Below are 20291 nucleotides of genomic sequence, written 5' to 3' on the forward strand. Positions count from 1 at the left end.
GAACTACTTGATGGAGAAGGAGACCTCCTGCTGGGACTTAGTCCATACCTGGAAAACTGCTCCTCTTCCTCTTCCACTCTTCTGGGAAGACTTCCCACAAGATTTTGGAGTGTGTCTGTGGGAATCTTTCCCATTCATCCAGAAGAGTGTTTGTGAGGTCAGGCACTGATGTTGGAAGAGAAGACCTGGCTCACAATCTCCCTTCTAGTTCATCCCAAAGGTGTTGGATGGGGTTGAGGTCAGGGCTCTGTGCGGGCCAAGACATTTTGGACAATTCTATGGTTCCAACTTTGTGGGAACAGTTTGGGGAGGGCCCTCTTCTGTTCCAGCAGGACTGTGCCCCAGTGCACAAAACAAGGTCCAATAAAACATGGTTGGGTGAGTTTGTTGTAGAAGAACTTGACTGGCCCACACAGAGCCCTGTCCTCAACCCCATCCAACACCTTTGGGATGAACTAGAAGGGAGATTGTGAGCCAGGTCTTCTCGTCCAACATCAGTGTCTGACCTCACAAATGCTCTTCTGGATGAATAGGAAAAAATTCCCACAGACACACTCCAAAATCTTGTGGAAAGCCTTCCCAGAAGAGTGGAAGCTGTTATAGCTGCAAAGGGAGGGGGGGACCAACTCCATATTAATGCCTATGGAGTTAGAATGGGATGTCATAAAAGCTCCTGTAGGTGTAATGGCCAGGTGTCCCAATACTTTTGTACATATAGCGTGTGTGTGTGTGTGTGTGTGTGTGTGTGTGTGTGTGTGTGTGTGTGTGTGTGTGTGTGTGTGTGTGTGTGTGTGTGTGTAAAAATATATAAATAAATGATATGAAATATCTTCAACATAATGAATGATTTTAGACTTGTTCTTGTTTTCATGTGACGGGTGTGATTTTATCTATCAGGGATTGTTAATTTTCTCTCTAAAGTGCAGTAACATGTATCCCACATGGTTTCCAGCTGATCCTGTATTTACCAGACCATCCAGACAGTTGCTTATCATACCATAATGGAAGGAACTCTGTCTGTGTCTGTCTGCCCTTCAGTCTTCTCACCAACCGTTCATCCCGATCGACTTCACACTCGCTGGGTGTGTTGCTGAGGACCCACGGAAGTGCAGTGTCGAGTGAAGTTGTTTGGATGAGCGGTTTGACAACATTGAAGAACACTCATATACACACACACACACACACACACACACAGCACCTTACATACACCACACACTATTTATTGTTATTGCTGCTGTTTTGTTGTGTTTTGTTGTTATTGTGTTGTTGTTGTTGCTGCAGTGTTGAGGAGCTGAAACACAAGAATGTGACTCTCTTGTACTTGTATAATGAGACGTAACAAATAAAGAGTCTTGAACCAACAGATAAACTGTCACCTCTCAGTTTGGCCTCATAATCAGCTATGAATGTGGACACACACCTGCTTTACCCTTCATCACATATCAGTGAGTCAGGTCTTCACTCTCACAGTCACCTGCCTCAGTCTTCATCACACAGCCTTGCTTTCTTGACAGCAAGACTGACTCCAACACTCCACAAACCCTCACCTCCCAGAGGAGGAGGTGGCTGTTCAGAAGGGTGGTGTTTTGGGGCAGAGTGGATTAGATCTGCCCCCAGTAACTGAGTTTCATTCCAATAAGGAACCAGTAAAATGCTCAATTCCTCACCTTTATAATAAATGACCTTTCATGAAAACCGGTTCAGAATGAAGCGTGTTACAGAGGACTTTGAAGACCGTCTCCTTCCTGAGACACTAAGGAAGGAGAAAAGGACTTGTAGCGACTGGCTGGACAGAGGGACCGAGCTGGGAAGGAGGTGCAGCAGGTAAGGGCGATCAAGGATGGAGATGGAAATGTGCTGACAAGCGAGGAGAGTGTGTTGAGGAGGTGGAAGGAGTACTTTGAGGGGCTGATGAATGAAGACAATGTGTACTTATTGTGTTATAATACACAATTTTTATACAAAATACAAACAGCTGAGTGGGTGAGCAGCTGCAATGTGCAGTCAGTGGGGTTCAGTATTTACTGCACATAAACACTCATTTCATAATCCTGTTGTGTTATAAGACGTCACATGTGATGAAAACAGCTCAACACCACCTGGCAGTGAACCACCGCCTCCAACACCATCAACAAGCACTGGAACCAGAAGGTAAACACACTTCACACAACACAACACAGGCCACCTGTGATGGTGCTGCCCAGTTACACATATGCTGCTTTGCTTTTTGTGCTGCACATGACTGCACCTCCACCCCATGCTGCTCCTTTCTCACTTAACAATCCTGCTACACACGTCTCCTCCACCACACTGTCCAGCTGTTTGTGGACATTGTCTTGTGTGGTGTTTTCACTCTGTGGTCATGGAGAAACACTACTTCATCTAACTGTGTACATGTACACAGCTGCTGATGACAATAAAGTGGAGTTTGAACAGACCACAGAGCTGCTGATGAGTCCAAATAGACTTACACACAACAAAGCTCCACCTTGCTGCTGCACCACATGAACTCTGCATTTTAATAGTGTGTCTGTCCCACAGGGAAGAGGAAGTACATGGAGAGATGGGACGACAAGTTCCTCCAGTACAGCCAGAAGATGAACGAGTCACTCTTAAACACAATGGAGCGCACAACCAATGCTGCACTGAGCCTCATGGACCCACGTGGACCTGCAACAGCAACACAGCAGCAGGGACTTCACACAGGTTCAGCCAACATGTGTGTGTGTGTGTGTGTGTGTGTGTGTGTGTGTGTGTGTGTGTGTGTGTGTGTGTGTGTGTGTGTGTGTGTGTGTGTGTGTGTGTGTGTGTGTGCGTGTGTGTGTGCGTGTGTGTGGCTATGTTTTTTCATGGTGGTTCAGGTGTTTTGCATTGATAAATTTTACACAAATATAAAAAATACAAGTTGTTTAATATATTTAATTCAATACAATAAAAAACTGAATAACAATTGAATAGTTTAGCCGTTTTATTTATGTAGCACATTTTATTCCAAGTAAGCTCAGTGTGCTTTACATTAGAAGACAACATATCAAATATAGGCATAAAGCTTACATAAACATAGGGAACATAAACAATGTAAATATAAGAATATAAGCATGAGTAAAATGCAGAAACTGATCAATGAAGCATACACCCAACACACATTAAACACACCACACAACTATTACAACCACAAAACACATATCTTTGGTCACACTGTCTGTATTTGTGTGTGTGTGTGTGTGTGTGTGTGTGTGTGTGTGTGTGTGTGTGTGTGTGTGTGTGTGTGTGTGTGTGTGTGTACAGAGTGATCTATCATGTCAGCAGGTGTGTTTGGGAAGGAGTGTGAGTGTTCCTCCAGGACACAGGAGGCATCTCTACCTCCTCTATCTAACACACACACACTGAGGAGCCAGGTGACCACAACACAAACCCAACATGGAGAGGTTCAGTGAATGTGGAGGTGAAGGTGTGGAGGTGTGTCAGTGTGTCAGAGGAGACTCTGTAGAAGGACAGAGTTCCAGCAGACCAGTCCAGATACACTCCTACTCTGTCAGAGGAGGAGGAGGAGATACGTATCTGTGTTTCTCTTTTATTATGCCAGGCTCTGTATACATCACTATAGCAGGACAGACTCCATGACTTTTCATTATACCCAAGCAGAGAGTCATCACCTCCTCCTCTCCTTCTGATTCCTCTGTAAGTCACTCCTATATAAACATCTCCTTTCCACTGTACCTCCATGTAACAGCGGTCAGTCAGACTCTCTCTACATAGAACCTGTCTCCAGGAGTCAAATCTGTCTGTATGATCAGGATACGACTGCTCCTCTCTCCCCCATGTCACCTTTCTGTTGTCCTCACACAGAAGGAGGTCTCTGTGTGCTGTGTTTGGGTCCAGTGTGAGTTCACAGGCATCTGATGGAGACAACAAGACACAATACAGCAGCGGTTGTTGATCTAATGTTCCTCTTCTGTTTGGTTTGTGTTGATTTAGTCACAGGTTGGACCTCATCTATCAACATGTTCATAAATGTGTAAGTTCCCTCGTATCATGTTATGAATTATACTGCCGCTGTATTTATCACGTGTTCTGAAGTATGAAGTTTCCATTGTATTCTTGTGTGTATTATGATGAACACCAATTATTCATAAACTGGAAGCACGTCACATGACCTTATTTACCATGAATTAAAATAACTGCTCCTTGTTCAGTCCACCTCTGAGATAATGGACTGTACTAATATAGTCTGAATATTAGTCTTAATACTGGTCTTAATATTAGTCTTAATAGAGGTCTTAATAGTGGTATTAATATTAGTCTTAATATTGGTTTTAATAGTGGTCTTAATAGCGGTCTTAATAGTGGTCTTAATATTAGTCTTAATAGTGATCTTAATAATGGTCTTAATATCAGTCTTAATAGTGGTCTTAATAGTGGTCTTACTAGTGGTCTTAATATTATTCTTAATAGTGGTCTTAATATTAGTCTTAATAGTGGTCTTAATATTACTTAATAGTGGTCTTAATATTAGTCTTAATAGTGGTCTTAATAATGGTCTAAATATTAGCCTTAACGGCGGTCTTAATAGTGGTCTTAATATTAGTCTTAATAGTGATCTTAACAGTGATCTTAATAATGGTCTTAATATTAGTCTTAATAGTGGTCTTAATAGTGGTCTTGATAGTGGTCTTTAACAGCAGGGCTCTGGTGAATCAGAATCAACTCAAAAGTCACTCGTGATTCTCAGGGAAAAAAAAAATCATAAATCCGTCCTGTCCCTGAAAAGACGCTCTTGTCAAATCCTCTAGAAGACAAGGTCGGCCCATTTAACATCTGGACTTTACAGTGTTGTGTCAATTTAAATCTTCTTCTTCAATAATTAAATGAATATTACACAGGGAACAATCACAGGAAGTCTTTTCAGTAGTCTATTAATCATTCTGAACATTTTATCTCACTTCAATATTGTTTGCAAACATGTTTTTCTCAAGTCTTTTGTTCATCTTTCTTCATATCTCCATATTAGAGGACAAAGTCTGTTACAATAAGACTATTTAATGAATAAAAGTGAAAGTTTCTGCATAAAAGTAGAAGTGAGGAGTGGACACACATCTTACGTGGGGTCTCAGGTTTTCATACATTTCTGTCAGATGGGTGAAAAAGTTGATAAATCCACTTTTCATGTGGAAACCTCAGTATGAAGGAACCACACACACATCAGTGTTGAATTTCCTTGATAAATGAGACCTAATGACTGTTAATTTCTCAGCAGTGTGATGAAGAAACATCATGTCCACCATCAGCTTCATCCCCAGTAGGATGTGAATGAATGGATGTCCCACACTGCTGTGTGGACGCACTTTCCATCTAAATAGCTGAATGTGATCTGCTTTGTTCTCATGAAGGAACTAAACACACACTTACACTTCCTCACTCCTGGTGTCAACCAGCACACTCCAGCATGGTCCAACCTGGGGGTGGAGGAGAGACACAGTTACACCAGAACATCCTCCATCTAATAAACCTCCATCCAGTATCAGTCCTGTCCACTGTTACAGAAGAACCAGTCTGATCCAGCATCAGAGCAGGAGGAGAAAATCCTTGTAGAAGACATGATGAGTGAGTGTCATCCAGCCTGTCCATACCTGAGAGTGTTCAGTCTCCAGTGTGGATCCTCCAGTCCAGCAGAGAGCAGCTTCCCTCCTGAGTCTCCTGACTGGTTGTAGCTCAGGTCCAGCTCTCTCAGATGGGAGGGGTTGGAGCTCAGAGCTGAGAGCAGAGAAGAAACACTTTCCTCTGTGACCAGACAGCCTGACAGCCTGAACACACACACACACACACACACACACACACACACACACACACACACACACACACACACACACACACACACACACACAAATATATCATTCTATCATATTCTAATGGCTTTAATACTTTTGATTTTACTACCTGTCGTCATCATTACAACAGTTTGGATAATAGTACTTTATGACAACACTCATCTGAACACAGATATTACAAATGGTTACTACTACAAGAGTACTATGATTGCTGCCACTTTTATTACTTATCCCTCTACAACTGCGAATACTACTACTAGTACTACTACTACTGTTGCTACTTCCAATTCGACTGCTGCTACTAGTACAATGATTACTGCTCCCTACTATGATTATTACAACTACTGTTAGTACTGCTACTACTTTGGTACTGCGGTTACTACTGTGTGTGTACTTTATATGAAGTGAAAGTACAGACATAAAAAGACACACAAAATGAAAACATCTGGCAAGCAGATGTTCTCAGTCAGTGGATGTTTCTCTCATCCGGGTTTGTGATCCTGCTGCCTCTGAGACACAAACTCAGTTCTTTTTTAGAGGGAGTCAAACCCCCGAAGGTCCACCGTGGGGCCATAAATTCACCCAGTCACTACATATACAGTACCAGTCACTACATATGCAGTACCAGTCCACTCATATACAGTACCAGTCACTATATATACAGTACCAGTTACTTCATATACAGTACCAGTCCCTTCATATACAGTACCAGTCACTACATATACAGTACCAGTTACTTCATATACAGTGCCAGTCACTACATATACAGTACCAGTCCCTTCATATACAGTACCAGTCCCTTCATATACAGTACCAGTTACTTCATATACAGTACCAGTCCCTACATATACAGTACCAGTCACTTCATATACAGTACGGGTCACTACATATACAGTACCAGTCACTACATATACAGTACCAGTCCCCTCATATACAGTACCAGTCCCTTCATATAAAGTACCAGTTACTTTATATACAGTACCAGTCACTACATATACAGTCCCAGTCACTACATATACAGTACCAGTCACTTCATATACAGTACCAGTAACTACACCAGTCACTTCATATACAGTATCAGTCACTCACTACATATACAGTACCAGTCCCCTCATATACAGTACCAATCACTTCATATACAGTACCAGTCACTACATATGCAGTACCAGTCACTTCATATACAGTACTAGTCACTACATATACAATACCAGTCACTTCATACACAGTACCAGTCACTATATATACAGTACCAGTAACTACACCAGTCACTTCATATACAGTATCAGTCACTCACTACATATACAGTACCAGTCCCCTCATATACAGTACCAATCACTTCATATACAGTACCAGTCACTACATATGCAGTACCAGTCACTTCATATACAGTACCAGTCCCCTCATATACCGTACCAGTCACTTCATATACAGTACCAGTCACTACATATACAGTACCAGTCACTACATATACAGTACCAGTCCCCTCATATACAGTACAAGTCACTACATATACAGTACCAGTCAAAAGTCTGCCTATATCTGAATCTCTTTTTAAAACAAATTTGAATTTAAAGAATATATTATAAAATGTCCTCTGGCTCAACAAGTCTTTTCATTTAGTAAAAATAAAGAAACATCCTACTATGAGACTGAGTAGGTGTGTCCAAACTGTTGACTGGTATTGTATAAGATCATACACCCAGTTTGAGTCCAGTAGAAATTACCACTGAACATTTAGAAAAGACTCCAATTACTTTGTACTAATACTGGTAACACTGATAATACTACTACTACTACCAATACTATTACTACTACTGCTACAACTACTATTACTACTACTACAACTCCAACTGCTTTTACAAACCCAATTCCAGTTACTTCTCCTGTTCATATTACTTCTTCTTTCGGCTTGTTCCCTGTTTCTCGGGGGTCACCACAGTGGATTTTCCAGTTTGGTACCCTGTGAGGGCACAGCACCAATGGTGCCCATTGTTAACCCGGGCCTCGACCGATCTGGTACGGTCTTGTCAATCTATAAAATGATTTGGTAAAATTTTAGGTCAGAAGCCTTTCCTGACACAACACTAACCCTGTGGACGGGGCACAGGTTAAGCGCTGGACGCCGTCCCAGTATTCATGGACTTGTGTCCATGCCTGTCACCTGACTACTGTTCATACTACATCTACCATTACTTCTGCTGCTGATACTGATGCTGTCACTTCTTATACTACTGCTACCACTACTGCTACCACTACTAATCACAATGATACTGAGATTACCATACTGCGATTACTGCTACTACAAATACTACTGCTACCACTACTGCTACCATTACTAATCACAATGATACTGTTAAGTTCATGTCAGCTTCTAAACCAACTGCTTGCCTACTTGATCCCTTACCAGCAAAACTTTTTAAAGACCTCTGGCCTTTTCTTGGACCTACAATGCTAGACATCGTTAATTTATCTCTTACTACTGGCATTATTCCCAGCAGTTTTAAGACAGCTGTGGTTAAACCTCTACTTAAAAAAACCGCACCTTGATCCAGGGTCTATTAATAACTATCGGCCAGTCTCTAATCTTCCATTCTTCTCTAAAGTACTAGAGAGAGTTGTGTATCAACAACTTTTGACCCATATAAAAGAAAACCATCTCTATGAACCTTTTCAGTCGGCTTTCAGGCCCTGTCACTCCACTGAAACTGCACTGACCAGAGTGGTAAATGATCTTCTACTGGCTATCGACTCTGATTCCACTTCTGTGCTTCTACTACTGGACCTCAGTGCAGCCTTTGACACCATTGATCACTGTATACTTTTAGATAGATTAAATTGTAATTTTGGTGTCTCTGGCTTAGCTCTCTCTTGGCTTAAGTCCTACTTATCTGGAAGAACACATTGTGTCTGCTATAATAATATTATATCAAAATTTTCTGACATTAAATATGGTTTGCCTCAGGGCTCAGTACTTGGCCCTCTACTTTTCTCTCTTTACATTACACCTCTTGGCCAAATTATACGCAGTTATGGAATACATTTCCATTGCTATGCTGATGATACTCAGTTGTATGTGCCTATAAGGGCTGATGATCATACTCAAACCACTAACTTAGAGGCCTGCTTGGCTACTGTGAAAAACTGGATGTCACTTCACTTTCTGCTTTTAAATTCAGATAAAACCGAGATGCTGGTCATTGGCCCTGCTAGACACAGACACCAGTCTGATCAAGTAACGATAACAATCGACAACTCTGTGGTTTCACAAAGTTTGGCAGCCAAAAATCTTGGTGTTACGTTTGATCCCAGCCTTTCCTTTGATAAGCACATTAAAGAAATCACCAAGACTGCCTTTTTTCACTTACGTAACATAGCTAAAATTCGGTCTTTTCTCTCCATGGCTGATGCAGAGACTCTAATACATGCATTTGTTTCATCCAGACTTGATTACTGTAATGTTCTGTTCTCAGGTCTGCCACATTCTAGTACTAAAAGTCTTCAGATGGTTCAGAATGCTGCTGCTAGGATCCTAACTAAAACTAGGAAATTTGACCATATTACACCAATTCTTGCCTCCCTTCATTGGCTTCCTATCCATGTTAGATCAGAATACAAGGTGGTTCTGCTGACTTGTAAAATCCTAAATGGGCTTGCCCCATCCTACCTGTGTGATCTCCTTAAACCTTACATGCCATCTCGAGCTCTTTGTTCTCAAAATACAGGGCTCCTGTGTGTACCCAAAGTTAAAAAGAAGTCAGCTGGTGGCAGGGCCTTTTCCTATCGAGCTCCATTGTTGTGGAATAACCTGCCTGCTGCCATCAGACCATCAGAGTCTGTTGAGTCTTTAAATCCAAACTTAAAACTCATCTTTTTGCCTTAGTTTACAATTAGTTGCCTTTAAGTTGAGTGCTTCACAACCTGTACTGGATGGCGGGTTGGTTTTCTGTCTCAATGAATTTACCAACCACTGTTCTGCCGACGAGATTATGGAGTATAGATTACAGAGTATAGATTATGATGGATTGATGACTTAATTGATTATGGCTAATGACTACTGCAAACTGTTCTCTTCTCTAACAAGTATTTTCTCTCTCTCTGAATGATGTCTTCTCCTTTCTCTTTTTCTGTGTTTGAATGGTGTCATGTGAGTCTCTCTTGCGTGCATGTGCAGTCGGTTCTCCTCCCAGGTCTCCGTGGTGATGGTGGTCGCCATTTGGATGCTGCCTGCCCTTCCACTCCTCACATAAGCATCATCATGTAATCGACCATCGACCAGCATCATCATGTAATAAAAGAAAAACTTTTCTTTTATTACATGATGATGCTGGTCGCGTGGCTTGGGTCCTGGACTGTTCCGTTGGCATGTGGACACTGCTTGGCATCCTGTGCATCATGTTCTTCATAAATTGTATGCCCATTATAATTCTGTTATCCTCCTTCAGTGTTGTATTACGTAAATTGCATGAACACAACATCCATTGCACGTTGTCCGTCTTGGGAGAGAGATCCTTTCTCTGATGCTCTCCCTGAGGTTTCTTCCTATTTTTTCTCCCTGTTAAAGGTTTTTTTTAGGGAGTTGTTCCTCATCCGATGAGAGGGTCTAAGGACAGGATGTTGTGTTGCTGTTAAGCCCACTGAGGCAAATTTATAATTTGTGATATTGGGCTACAGCTGTACAAATAAAATTGATTTGTTTTGATTTGATTTGATACGGAGATTACCATACTGTGATTACTGCTACTACAAGGACTACTGCTACCACTACTGCTACCACTACTAATCACAATGATACTGAGATTACCATACTATGATTACTGCTACTGCAAATACTACTACTACTACTACTACTGCAGTTAAAATCAGCAGTGTTTAGAGTACACGTGTACGATGAGATGGCTGCCAATATGAAGCAGAACACTCACCACACATTGGTTATAAAGAGCAGGGCACAAAGGTTTAATCCAGCCAATCAGGTAGGACAAATGGTCAGGTGGTCTTGAGGGTAATGACTTGATTGGCTATTTAACCAGTGACGTCTGTAAGTCCTCTCATTATGAAAGATGTCCTACCGTCTTTTACCACCACAGTGAGTCAGGACCTCATTTAACGTCTCATATGAAGAATGTCACCTGGAACTGCACAGGGTCCTTTCTCACTGTATAGGACCATTGTTGCTGCCCGCTCCAGGCTGCCCCCTACTGGCTACTGCTACTATTACTTCTACTACTACAGTTACAACTAATACAATTTCTGCTACTACTATTCATATTTCTACTAATGGCCATTTTTGGTATTGCTGTTTGTACAAATAATAACTTATCGAACTGTTATCGTTACTATTATTTTAGTCTTGAAAACACATTGTACTTATTGTACTTATAAAAACTATTGTAATTGTAAAAACTTCAACAACTATTGGAAGATCTACAAGTAATTCCTCCAGTCAGAGAAAAGACCACTCAGGTTAGGATGTACTGACTGCCATTAAAGTGGATGTAAATGAGGACTGAAGTGGTCCTGTGTTGTACAGGTTTAGCAATACTGACCTGACAGTTTCCAGTCTGCATTGTGGACTCCCCAGTCCAGCAGAGAGCAGCTTCACTCCTGAATCCTGCAGATCATTGTTACTCAGGTCCAGCTCTCTCACACTAGAGGAGTTGGAGCTGAGAACTGAGGACACAACTTCACAGCTTCTGTCTGACAGATTACAGAAACTCAACCTGAATGGACACACACACACACACAGAGATTACTTTCTTTCAGCTGTTGATGTGTAAGAATGTCTCATGAAACATGTTCAACATAATCAGGTTCCTGAATAAGCTTCAGCTTCACTAAACCAAACAATAATAATGGATTATATTTTTAGGGTTTTATCTGGACACCCAAAGCACTTCACAGAGAAGGAGGAAACTCACCTCAACCACCACCAATGTGTAGCACCACCTGGATGATGCACAGCAGCCATTTTGCACCAGAACGCTCACCACACATCAGCTTGAGGTGGAGAGGGAGGAACCATTGAGCCAATCATACTAGGGATGATTAGGTGGCCAGATGGAGAGAGCCAGGCTGGGGAATTTGCCAGAACACCGGGGGACCCCCTACTCTTTACTGTAAGTGCCATGGGGTCTTTAATGACCACAGTGAGTCAGTACCTCGGTTTTAAGGTCACATCAGAAGGACGGCATCTCCTACAGCACTGTGTCCCCATCAGTGCACTGGGGCATTTTTTTAGTCCCATAGGCAAGACTGCCCCCTACTGGCCAACCTACACCAAATCCAGCAGCAACTCAGTTTTCCCGGGCAGTCTTCGAGCCAAATCCACACCTGCTTAGCTTGTGTCATGGGAAGAGCCAGGGTACATGTTGGTATGGCTGCCAGCAAACCAACCCAATCTGAGTTAACTGATATCACGACGGTGGTCAACAACTTCCTCTGTCAACTCACGTCACATGATCAGACTAGGGTCCATGTTGGTATGCACACTTTTCTTTGTTATTTTTTACAGTAGCTGCAACCCTAGTTGTATGAAGAGGTCTTGGATACAAATCAAGACTAAATATAAAACATGATCCAAAGTGGTCAGTATTCCCTGTCCTTATTCTTTCAGTGGTGTGAATGTGTGCTACGGTACAACACATTAACACTTTATATGATTTGCACCAAACTGAATAAAAATGAAAATAAAAAAGTGAACTAAAAAGGACAGGAGAACATCCATCTCTGCCAGAAGATCCTCCAGTAAAGAAGTTGTCCATCTCTAATAATGAGGGGTGGTCTAACATGGTGGGGGTCCAGAAAGGTGTGTGTTGTGGCCCTGCTGCTGGCAGCTCCAAGCAGACCTCTCTGACAGCAGATAGTCTATGTAAATGAGAGTTTATGCTTTGCAGCTGGGATGTGAGCACATGTGGCTGGGTGTACTGACCATCTGCAGTTTTGAGGGAATCCTGATATTAATGAGCCAACACACACAGTCATGAAGCCCCACAGAGAGGTATCAAACCCAGCAGTGAACAAGGACCACATAGCTTTATAGATCATGTGATGAACACACACCATATAGATGATGTCATTAACACACTGTCATGTTTTGTTCTTAGGGGGGTACAGTGATGAGGACACATTGTGTGCTCAGAGAGCTGCAGAGGTCAATGCATCCTATTGTGTTGTCATAGTAGAGATGTGAGTGTGAACACACTGCCAGAGGAAGTGATGTCTCCTTCACTCCTACAGTGTGTCTGTAATAGGAAGATGAAGTCGCTCTTCACCCCCAGAACTTGTGGCCTGTACCTCCACATTTAAAAGACAGACAAAACCACTAAAACATGAACCTCTACACAGGGTTACCACCTCACATTCATGTGTTCATACAAGCACATGTGTATTTAAGTTGTGTTTGATACACTACAATATAATCTTAACCAGTGCAGTATTTTTCAGGTGAAAACAGAGTTACACTGCAAACTGAAACAAGAAATATGAATCATAAATATGTAGTTGGAATATGGTCAGAAGGAAGGCCTTGCTATGCCTGTTAGACTATTTCACCTTTTTCTCTGAAAACCAAACTGTATTGATTTGTAATGTGTTGTCATGACCTCTTTGCTGGTGTATGTGCTCATGGAAAGCAGTTGACAGGAAGTAGAAAGTAGAACCAGAGCTTGTTACTACAACTGGTCAGTAATTCCTCCAGTCAGAGAAAAGACCACCCAGGTAAGGATGTACTGACTGCCATTAAAGTGGATGTAAATGAGGACTGAAGTGGTCCTGTGTTGTAGAAGTTTAGGAATACTGACCTGAGAGTTTCCAGTCTACATTGTGGACTCCCCAGTCCAGCAGAGAGCAGCTTCACTCCTGAATCCTGCAGATCATTGTGACTCAGGTCCAGCTCTCTCACACTAGAGGAGTTGGAGCTGAGAACTGAGGACACAACTTCACAGCTTCTGTCTGACAGATTACAGGAACTCAACCTGAATGGACACACACACACACACACACACACACACACACACACACACACACACACACACACACACACACACACACACACACACACACACACACACACACACACACACACACACAAATATATCATTCTATCACATTGTAATGGCATTAATACTTTTGATTTTACTACTTGTTTTCATCATTACAACAGTTTGGATAATAGTATTTTATTATAGTACTCATCTAAACATGGAAATATCAAAATATTACTACTACAAGAGTACCACTACTGCTGTTATTTTTACTACTAGTCCTACTATAACTACGATGGCTACTTGTTATAATACAATTTGTACTACTACTACAACTACTGTGACTACTAATACTATTGTTACTAGTAGACTAGTACTACTGCTACTACTGCTATTACTGCTTTTACTACTGCTGCTAATTCCACTACTACCTGCTTCTTTTATGATTACTGCTACTTACAACTATTACAACTACTGTTTTAATAGTTGTAATTATTCTATAATTTTAATGTCTTTAATACTTTTGATTTTAGAACCCGTAACCCCAATAACAGTTTCAATAATCAGTGTAATAAAACAATATTTTATCACCAATGAAAAATAATAACACATAATAGATTTAATACTTTAAAAGGCCTAATCCATATACTTACAGAGTTGTATAGGAGGCTTTGACCACTGGCAGCAGCCTCAGAAGACCCTCCTCTGAAGAAGAGTATTTCTTCAGGTCAAACACGTCCAGCTCCTCTTCTGAAGACAGTAAGATGAAGACCAGAGCTGACCACAGAGCAGGAGAGAGTCGGTCTGTGGAGAGTCTTCCTGATGTCAGGTACTGTTGGATCTCATCCACTAGAGAATGGTCATTCAGTTCATTCAGACAGTGGAACAGATTGATGCTTCTCTCTGGAGAGAGATCCTCCCTGATCTTCTTCTGGATGTACCGGACTGTTTGTTGATTGGTCCGTGACTTACTTCCTGTCTTTCCCAGCAGGCCTCGTAGGAGATTCTGATTGGGTTTCAGTGACAGGCCCAGGAGGAAGCGCAGGAACAAGTCCAGATGTCCGTTTGGACTCTCTAACGCCTTGTCCAGTGCTGTCTGGTAGAGGCCTGGTTTATATCTAAATAGTTTAAGCCAGTTGGAGGTTGACTGTGTTGCTGACAGCAGATTGACTCCATCATTGATGAATGAGAGAAAGACATAAAGAGCAGCCAGAAACTCTTGAATGCTCAGATGGACAAAGCAGAAGACCTTGTCCTGGTACAGCCCACACTCCTCTTTAAAGATCTGTGTGAACACTCCTGAAAATACTGAGGCTGCTCTGATGTCAATGCCACACTCTGTCAGGTCTGCCTCATAGAAGATCAGGTTGCCTTTCTCCAGCTGTTCAAAGGCCAGTTTTCCCAGAGACTCAATCATCTTCCTGCTGTCTGTATTCCAGTGTGGCTCTGTTTCAGATCTCCCATGATACTTCACAGTCCCCTGGATGGACTGAACCACCAGGAAGTGGATGTACATCTCAGTCAGGGTCTTGGGCATCTCTCCTCTCTCATTTGTTCTCAACACATGATCCAGAACTGTAGCAGTGATCCAACAGAAGACTGGGATGTGACACATGATGTGGAGGCTTCGTGATGTCTTGATGTGTGAGATGATTCTTCTGGCCTGCTCCTCATCTCTGAATCTCTTCCTGAAGTACTCCTCCTTCTGTGGATCCGTGAACCCTCTCACCTCTGTTACCATGTCAACCCACTTAGGAGGGATCTGGTTGGCTGCTGCAGGTCGTGTGGTTATCCAGAGGCGAGCAGAGGGAAGCAGTTTCCCCTTGATGAGGTTTGTCAGCAGCACGTCCACTGAGGTGGACTTTGTGACATCAGTCCAGATCTCATTGTTCAGGAAGTCCAGAGGAAGTCGACACTCATCCAGACCATCAAAGATGAACACAACTTGGAACTGGTCAAAGCTGCAGATTCCTGCTTCTTTGGTTTCAATAAAGTGATGAAGAAGTCCCACCAAGCTGAACTCTTTATCTTTCAGCACATTCAGCTCTCTGAAGGTGAATGGAAATGTGAAGTGTATATTGTGGTTGGTTTTGTCTTCAGCCCAGTCCAGAGTGAACTTCTGTGTTAAGACTGTTTTCCCGATGCCAGCCACTCCCCTTGTCATCAATGATCTGATTGGTTTATCTTGTCCAGGTAAGGTTTTAAAGATGTCTTCACATTTGATCGGTGTTTCTGGTCTCGCTGGTTTCCTGGATGCTGTTTCAATCTGTCTGACCTCATGTTCATTATTGACCTCTCCGCTGCCTCCCTCTGTGATGTAGAGCTCTGTGTAGATCTGATTCAGAAGTGTTGACTCTCCTGGTTTAGCAGCACCCTCAAACAAACACTGAAACTTCTCCTTCAGAGCTGCTTTGAGGTTACTCCGGCACAAGGTAACAAGGGTTTCTGAATAAACAAACCAGGGAACCAGTGAGTGGATGTTACTGTAAATGTGAGAAACAGAAACTTTACCAAACTCCATAGTATTAATTCAGCTCATCACTGGTGGATGGACAAGCAGGATTTATTTAAAACAAACAATGAAGACATTTATATAATTTATATAAAGGGTAGATTTATCAAAATACATTTCCACAAACAACATGTACATTAATAATAATTCATTTCTACTGTAATAATATTTTGATGGCTATTATCACATCTCTTGTAGTAACCATGTATTAGATAGGAGATCTTTACTGGGATTATGGGGACAGTGATGACGTCTTAAAGAGGTTCTCTCTGGTATTATTGTGCTGATGTGAACCAATGTCATCAGCATTTTACACCCTCATTAACCAATCAATAGTTTGACCAGATTATCCATTAGATTTCTTTTCATTTACCATCCAAATGGAAACTGTCTGAACCTCCTGTGATAAATCTACATTTTCAGCAGGTTTTGAAAACAATTCCACCTCCCACTTTGCCTCTATTGACCCTTTACATGGTGTTGAGGCTTTTGAATAAAGAGTCTCTTACTGCTCTCCAGAGAGTCAGCCAGCTGCTCCTGCTTCATACTCCTCAGGAAGTGCAGTGTGATCTTCAGAAGTGCCTCTCTGGGACTCCTCCTCTGCTCCTCCTCCCTCTGTTTCTCTAAGCACTCTGGGTAATCTGGACTCAGATCCTTCTGGAACCTCTTCAGCTCCTTCTTCACAAAAGTGACAATGTTCTCCTCGAGCAGCTGGAAATGAATCAGTATATGAATTAAACTTTCATGTTAAACTCATGGAACAAAACATCAAGCCCATCTGTCATTGATTAAAACCCACTGATGTAAACAGTGGAGCATGAAGACCATTATGACCAGAATGATTGTTTTTCATTTCATTTGAAGGTGAAGTAAAAGGTGTTGATGTATATTTACACACCATAAATATGGAGTCCAGGTCTGTTTGATGCTCCTGGACAGACTGACCACTGAGAACCTCTGACCTCTCCTGGTGGTCTCTGCGGAGAACACATGACATGTTAGGTCTCTATATATCAACACACACACACACACACACACACACACACACACACACACACACACACACACACACGACCGCACACACACACACGACCGCAGCGTTGGCAGATTGGGCTACTTTTTATTTGATTGAGTGGGTAAAAATGGCTCTGATAAACATAATTATTATTACATACATACACCGGACGGACAGAGAAACTTTCTACTAAACAGTAAAAAAAAAAAAGGGCTATTTTTGGGTGGGTTCAGGGCTCTGATTGGGCTATTCAAATTTGGCAACACACACACACACACACACACACACACACACACACACACACACACACACACACACACACACACATACACAGGAGGTTGAGGTGTTGTGTCCTGATGGATGCAGGTACTGGTCTACAAAAATATAGTTTTTTTTTTCCTGCATGGACTTTGGAAACTGTTTTTGGCTAATTTTGGGCTGCTGAATCCAAATCTGAGCTCAAATTTGCTCTATCACATCAAGTTTTTGTGCTATCTGTACGCTCCTTATTCAGGATTTTACAAAAGTTGACCATCTAGTCTGGCAATCTTGGTGGGGATAAACATGACCCCTATTCATTTCCTAAGTAATTTCATGCTAGGCTGAGTGTTTATTTGTCATATCTTTGAAATAAATGTATTTTATCATGTAATATCACATGTATTGTATAAATATATTGCTGATCTGATCCGAGATTTGAATTTGCCAAAACAATCTGCTGAGTTGTTGGCTTCCAGGCTGCAAGAGAAAAACCTTCTCAAACCTGGCACAAGCGTCTCATTTTATCGCAACAGAGAGGCACAACTGAGGAAGTATTTCCACTCTGATGGTCAACTTGTATACTGCAATGATGTTGCAGGGCTTCTTCTCACTATGGGTTTGCCTGCGTACCATTCAAGTGAGTGGAGACTCTTTATTGACAATCGAAAAGAAGTTTGAAATGTCTTTTACTTCACAATGGGAACATCTATGGATCCATCCCTATAGGACACTCAGTGACCTTGAAGGAGGAGTATGCAAACATCAGTGTTGTACTTGAACAATTGAAGTACCACGATCATGAATGGTTGATTGTGTGAATTTGCAAACGGTGAACTTCCTTTTGGGGCAACAAGGAGGTTACACCAAATACCCTTGTTTCCTATGCTACTGGGACAGTCGGGCTAAGGAGGAGCACTGGGTGAGAAAGGAATGGCCATCAAGGAATAGTTTGATACCTGGTGACAAGAACATCATTAATGAACCACTGGTTGATCGGAAAAATATCATCCTTCCACCATTGCACATCAAACTCAGTCTGATGAAGCAGTTTGTTAAAGCTCTTGATCACACTGGAGACTGCTTTGGCTACATATGTTCAACCTTTCCGAGTCTCAGCGACGAGAAGAAAAAACCAGGGATATTCGACGGACCTCAGATCAGAACATTACTCAAGGACCCACCCTTCGTTATGAAGGGTGGGTCCTTGATTGATTATGTTTCATGCTCGAAGCTCGAGCATGAAATGCATTCAATAATGTGGTGCAGAATTTTCTTGGGAACAAGAAAGATGACAACTACCGAGAGATTGTGGAGGAGCTGCTCCTTAGTCTGCGAGCGCTGGGGTGCAGAACGAGCATCAAGGTGCACTACTTGCACAGTCACCTGAGCAAGTTTCCAGATAACCTTGGAGATGTAAGCGAGGAACAGGGTGAACGTTTCCATCAAGACATTAAAGTGATGGAAGAACGTTATCAAGGTCGTTGGGACTCAAATATGACGGCAGATTACTGCTGGAGTTTGATGAGGGATGTCCCAGATGCTGTATATAAGAGATCGTCCACAAACAGGAAGTTTACCATGTTGTAATATGATTATACCTGTGCCTTTGGATACTTACGCTTTCAAGTACCGGTACTTAATTTCTTATATTTGCAAATTTTTGCTGCATTTTGAATGTCGTGAAAAGTCACAAAACTGCTTTGAGCTTGAGTGATGCCTTGTATTTAAGTGATGTACACCATGTTTAGGGGAACTTTTTCCGTCTATATATTAGTTTAGTGAAATTTGTAAACTTTTCATACATTAAAAATATTGAGAAAATGTGTAAAAATATGTGCAAGCCAGCATGGATTAAATGTTAATGTATGATTTAATATTGTAATTGAAGTAGGTACCTTTCATTGTAATCAATTTTGCATCTATCGATCTTCTAATGCAACAGTGTTTTTTAACTTCAAGTGTAAAATTGCTGTTTTCTCAAAAATAAGGATTTTTCATTGTTCAAAAATCTGATTTGATAGGCAAAAACTAATGCCAGATTTGGATTCAACACCCAAAAGTTAGCAGGAATCCATTGAAAAACCCCATGCAAGAAAAATTGTGTTGACCAGATGAGATGTTTTGAGAGAAGAAACTAAACCAACAGAAGGTTCAGACCAATTCTATGTGTCATGACTTGTTACCTCTGTCTGTTCAGTAGAGTCTGATAACAACCAAACCATCTGTTCATATCAGCTGTTTAATTCTGACCTCTGCTCAGTAGAGTGGTGTCCATCTTTGAATCTAAGAGGTGGATTCATAGACCAGTCACTCTTAATGGACACACACCGGGTACAGGGGAGTCTGGGCTCTCCTGATGGATCCTGCTAAAAACAGCGGAAGACTATTTAACAAGTCTTGTTTTGAAGATGTATTAAGTAGGTATGGGTCAGAATAGTCGACTACTGTGTCAACATTTTTATCTTTAGATGTAAGGTTTTTTATCTTGTGTCAATCAATCAAATTTTATTTGAATGACACCTTTCATACAGGTTAGTGACGTTCAAAGTGCCTCACAGATGACTGACAAGCCGATAAGAGATCCATTTGAGACAATTTGAAAATAATGACAATAAAATACACTACCGTTCAAAAGTTTGGGATCACATTGAAATGTCCATATTTTTGAAGGAAAAGCACTGTACTTTTCAATG

The 20291-nt window shown here is 41.6% G+C and overlaps 1 protein-coding gene across 1 annotated transcript; it reads right to left on the reverse strand.

The window, feature by feature from the left end:
• Positions 1-3288: 3288 nt before the first annotated feature.
• Positions 3289-19902, reverse strand: LOC130106739 (NLR family CARD domain-containing protein 3-like). Its single transcript, XM_056272974.1, has 9 exons — positions 19849-19902; positions 17221-17299; positions 16832-17033; positions 14464-16255; positions 13628-13801; positions 11375-11548; positions 5631-5804; positions 5410-5456; positions 3289-3899 (listed from the first exon to the last, which is right to left on the reverse strand). Exons 1-9 carry the CDS (start codon positions 19896-19898, stop codon positions 3373-3375), a joined length of 3219 nt encoding a protein of 1072 aa, XP_056128949.1. The 5' UTR covers positions 19899-19902; the 3' UTR covers positions 3289-3372.
• Between the last annotated feature and the right edge of the window lie 389 nt (positions 19903-20291).

This window comes from Lampris incognitus, chromosome 1, assembly GCF_029633865.1.
Source record: "Lampris incognitus isolate fLamInc1 chromosome 1, fLamInc1.hap2, whole genome shotgun sequence".
NCBI lineage: Eukaryota > Metazoa > Chordata > Actinopteri > Lampriformes > Lampridae > Lampris > Lampris incognitus.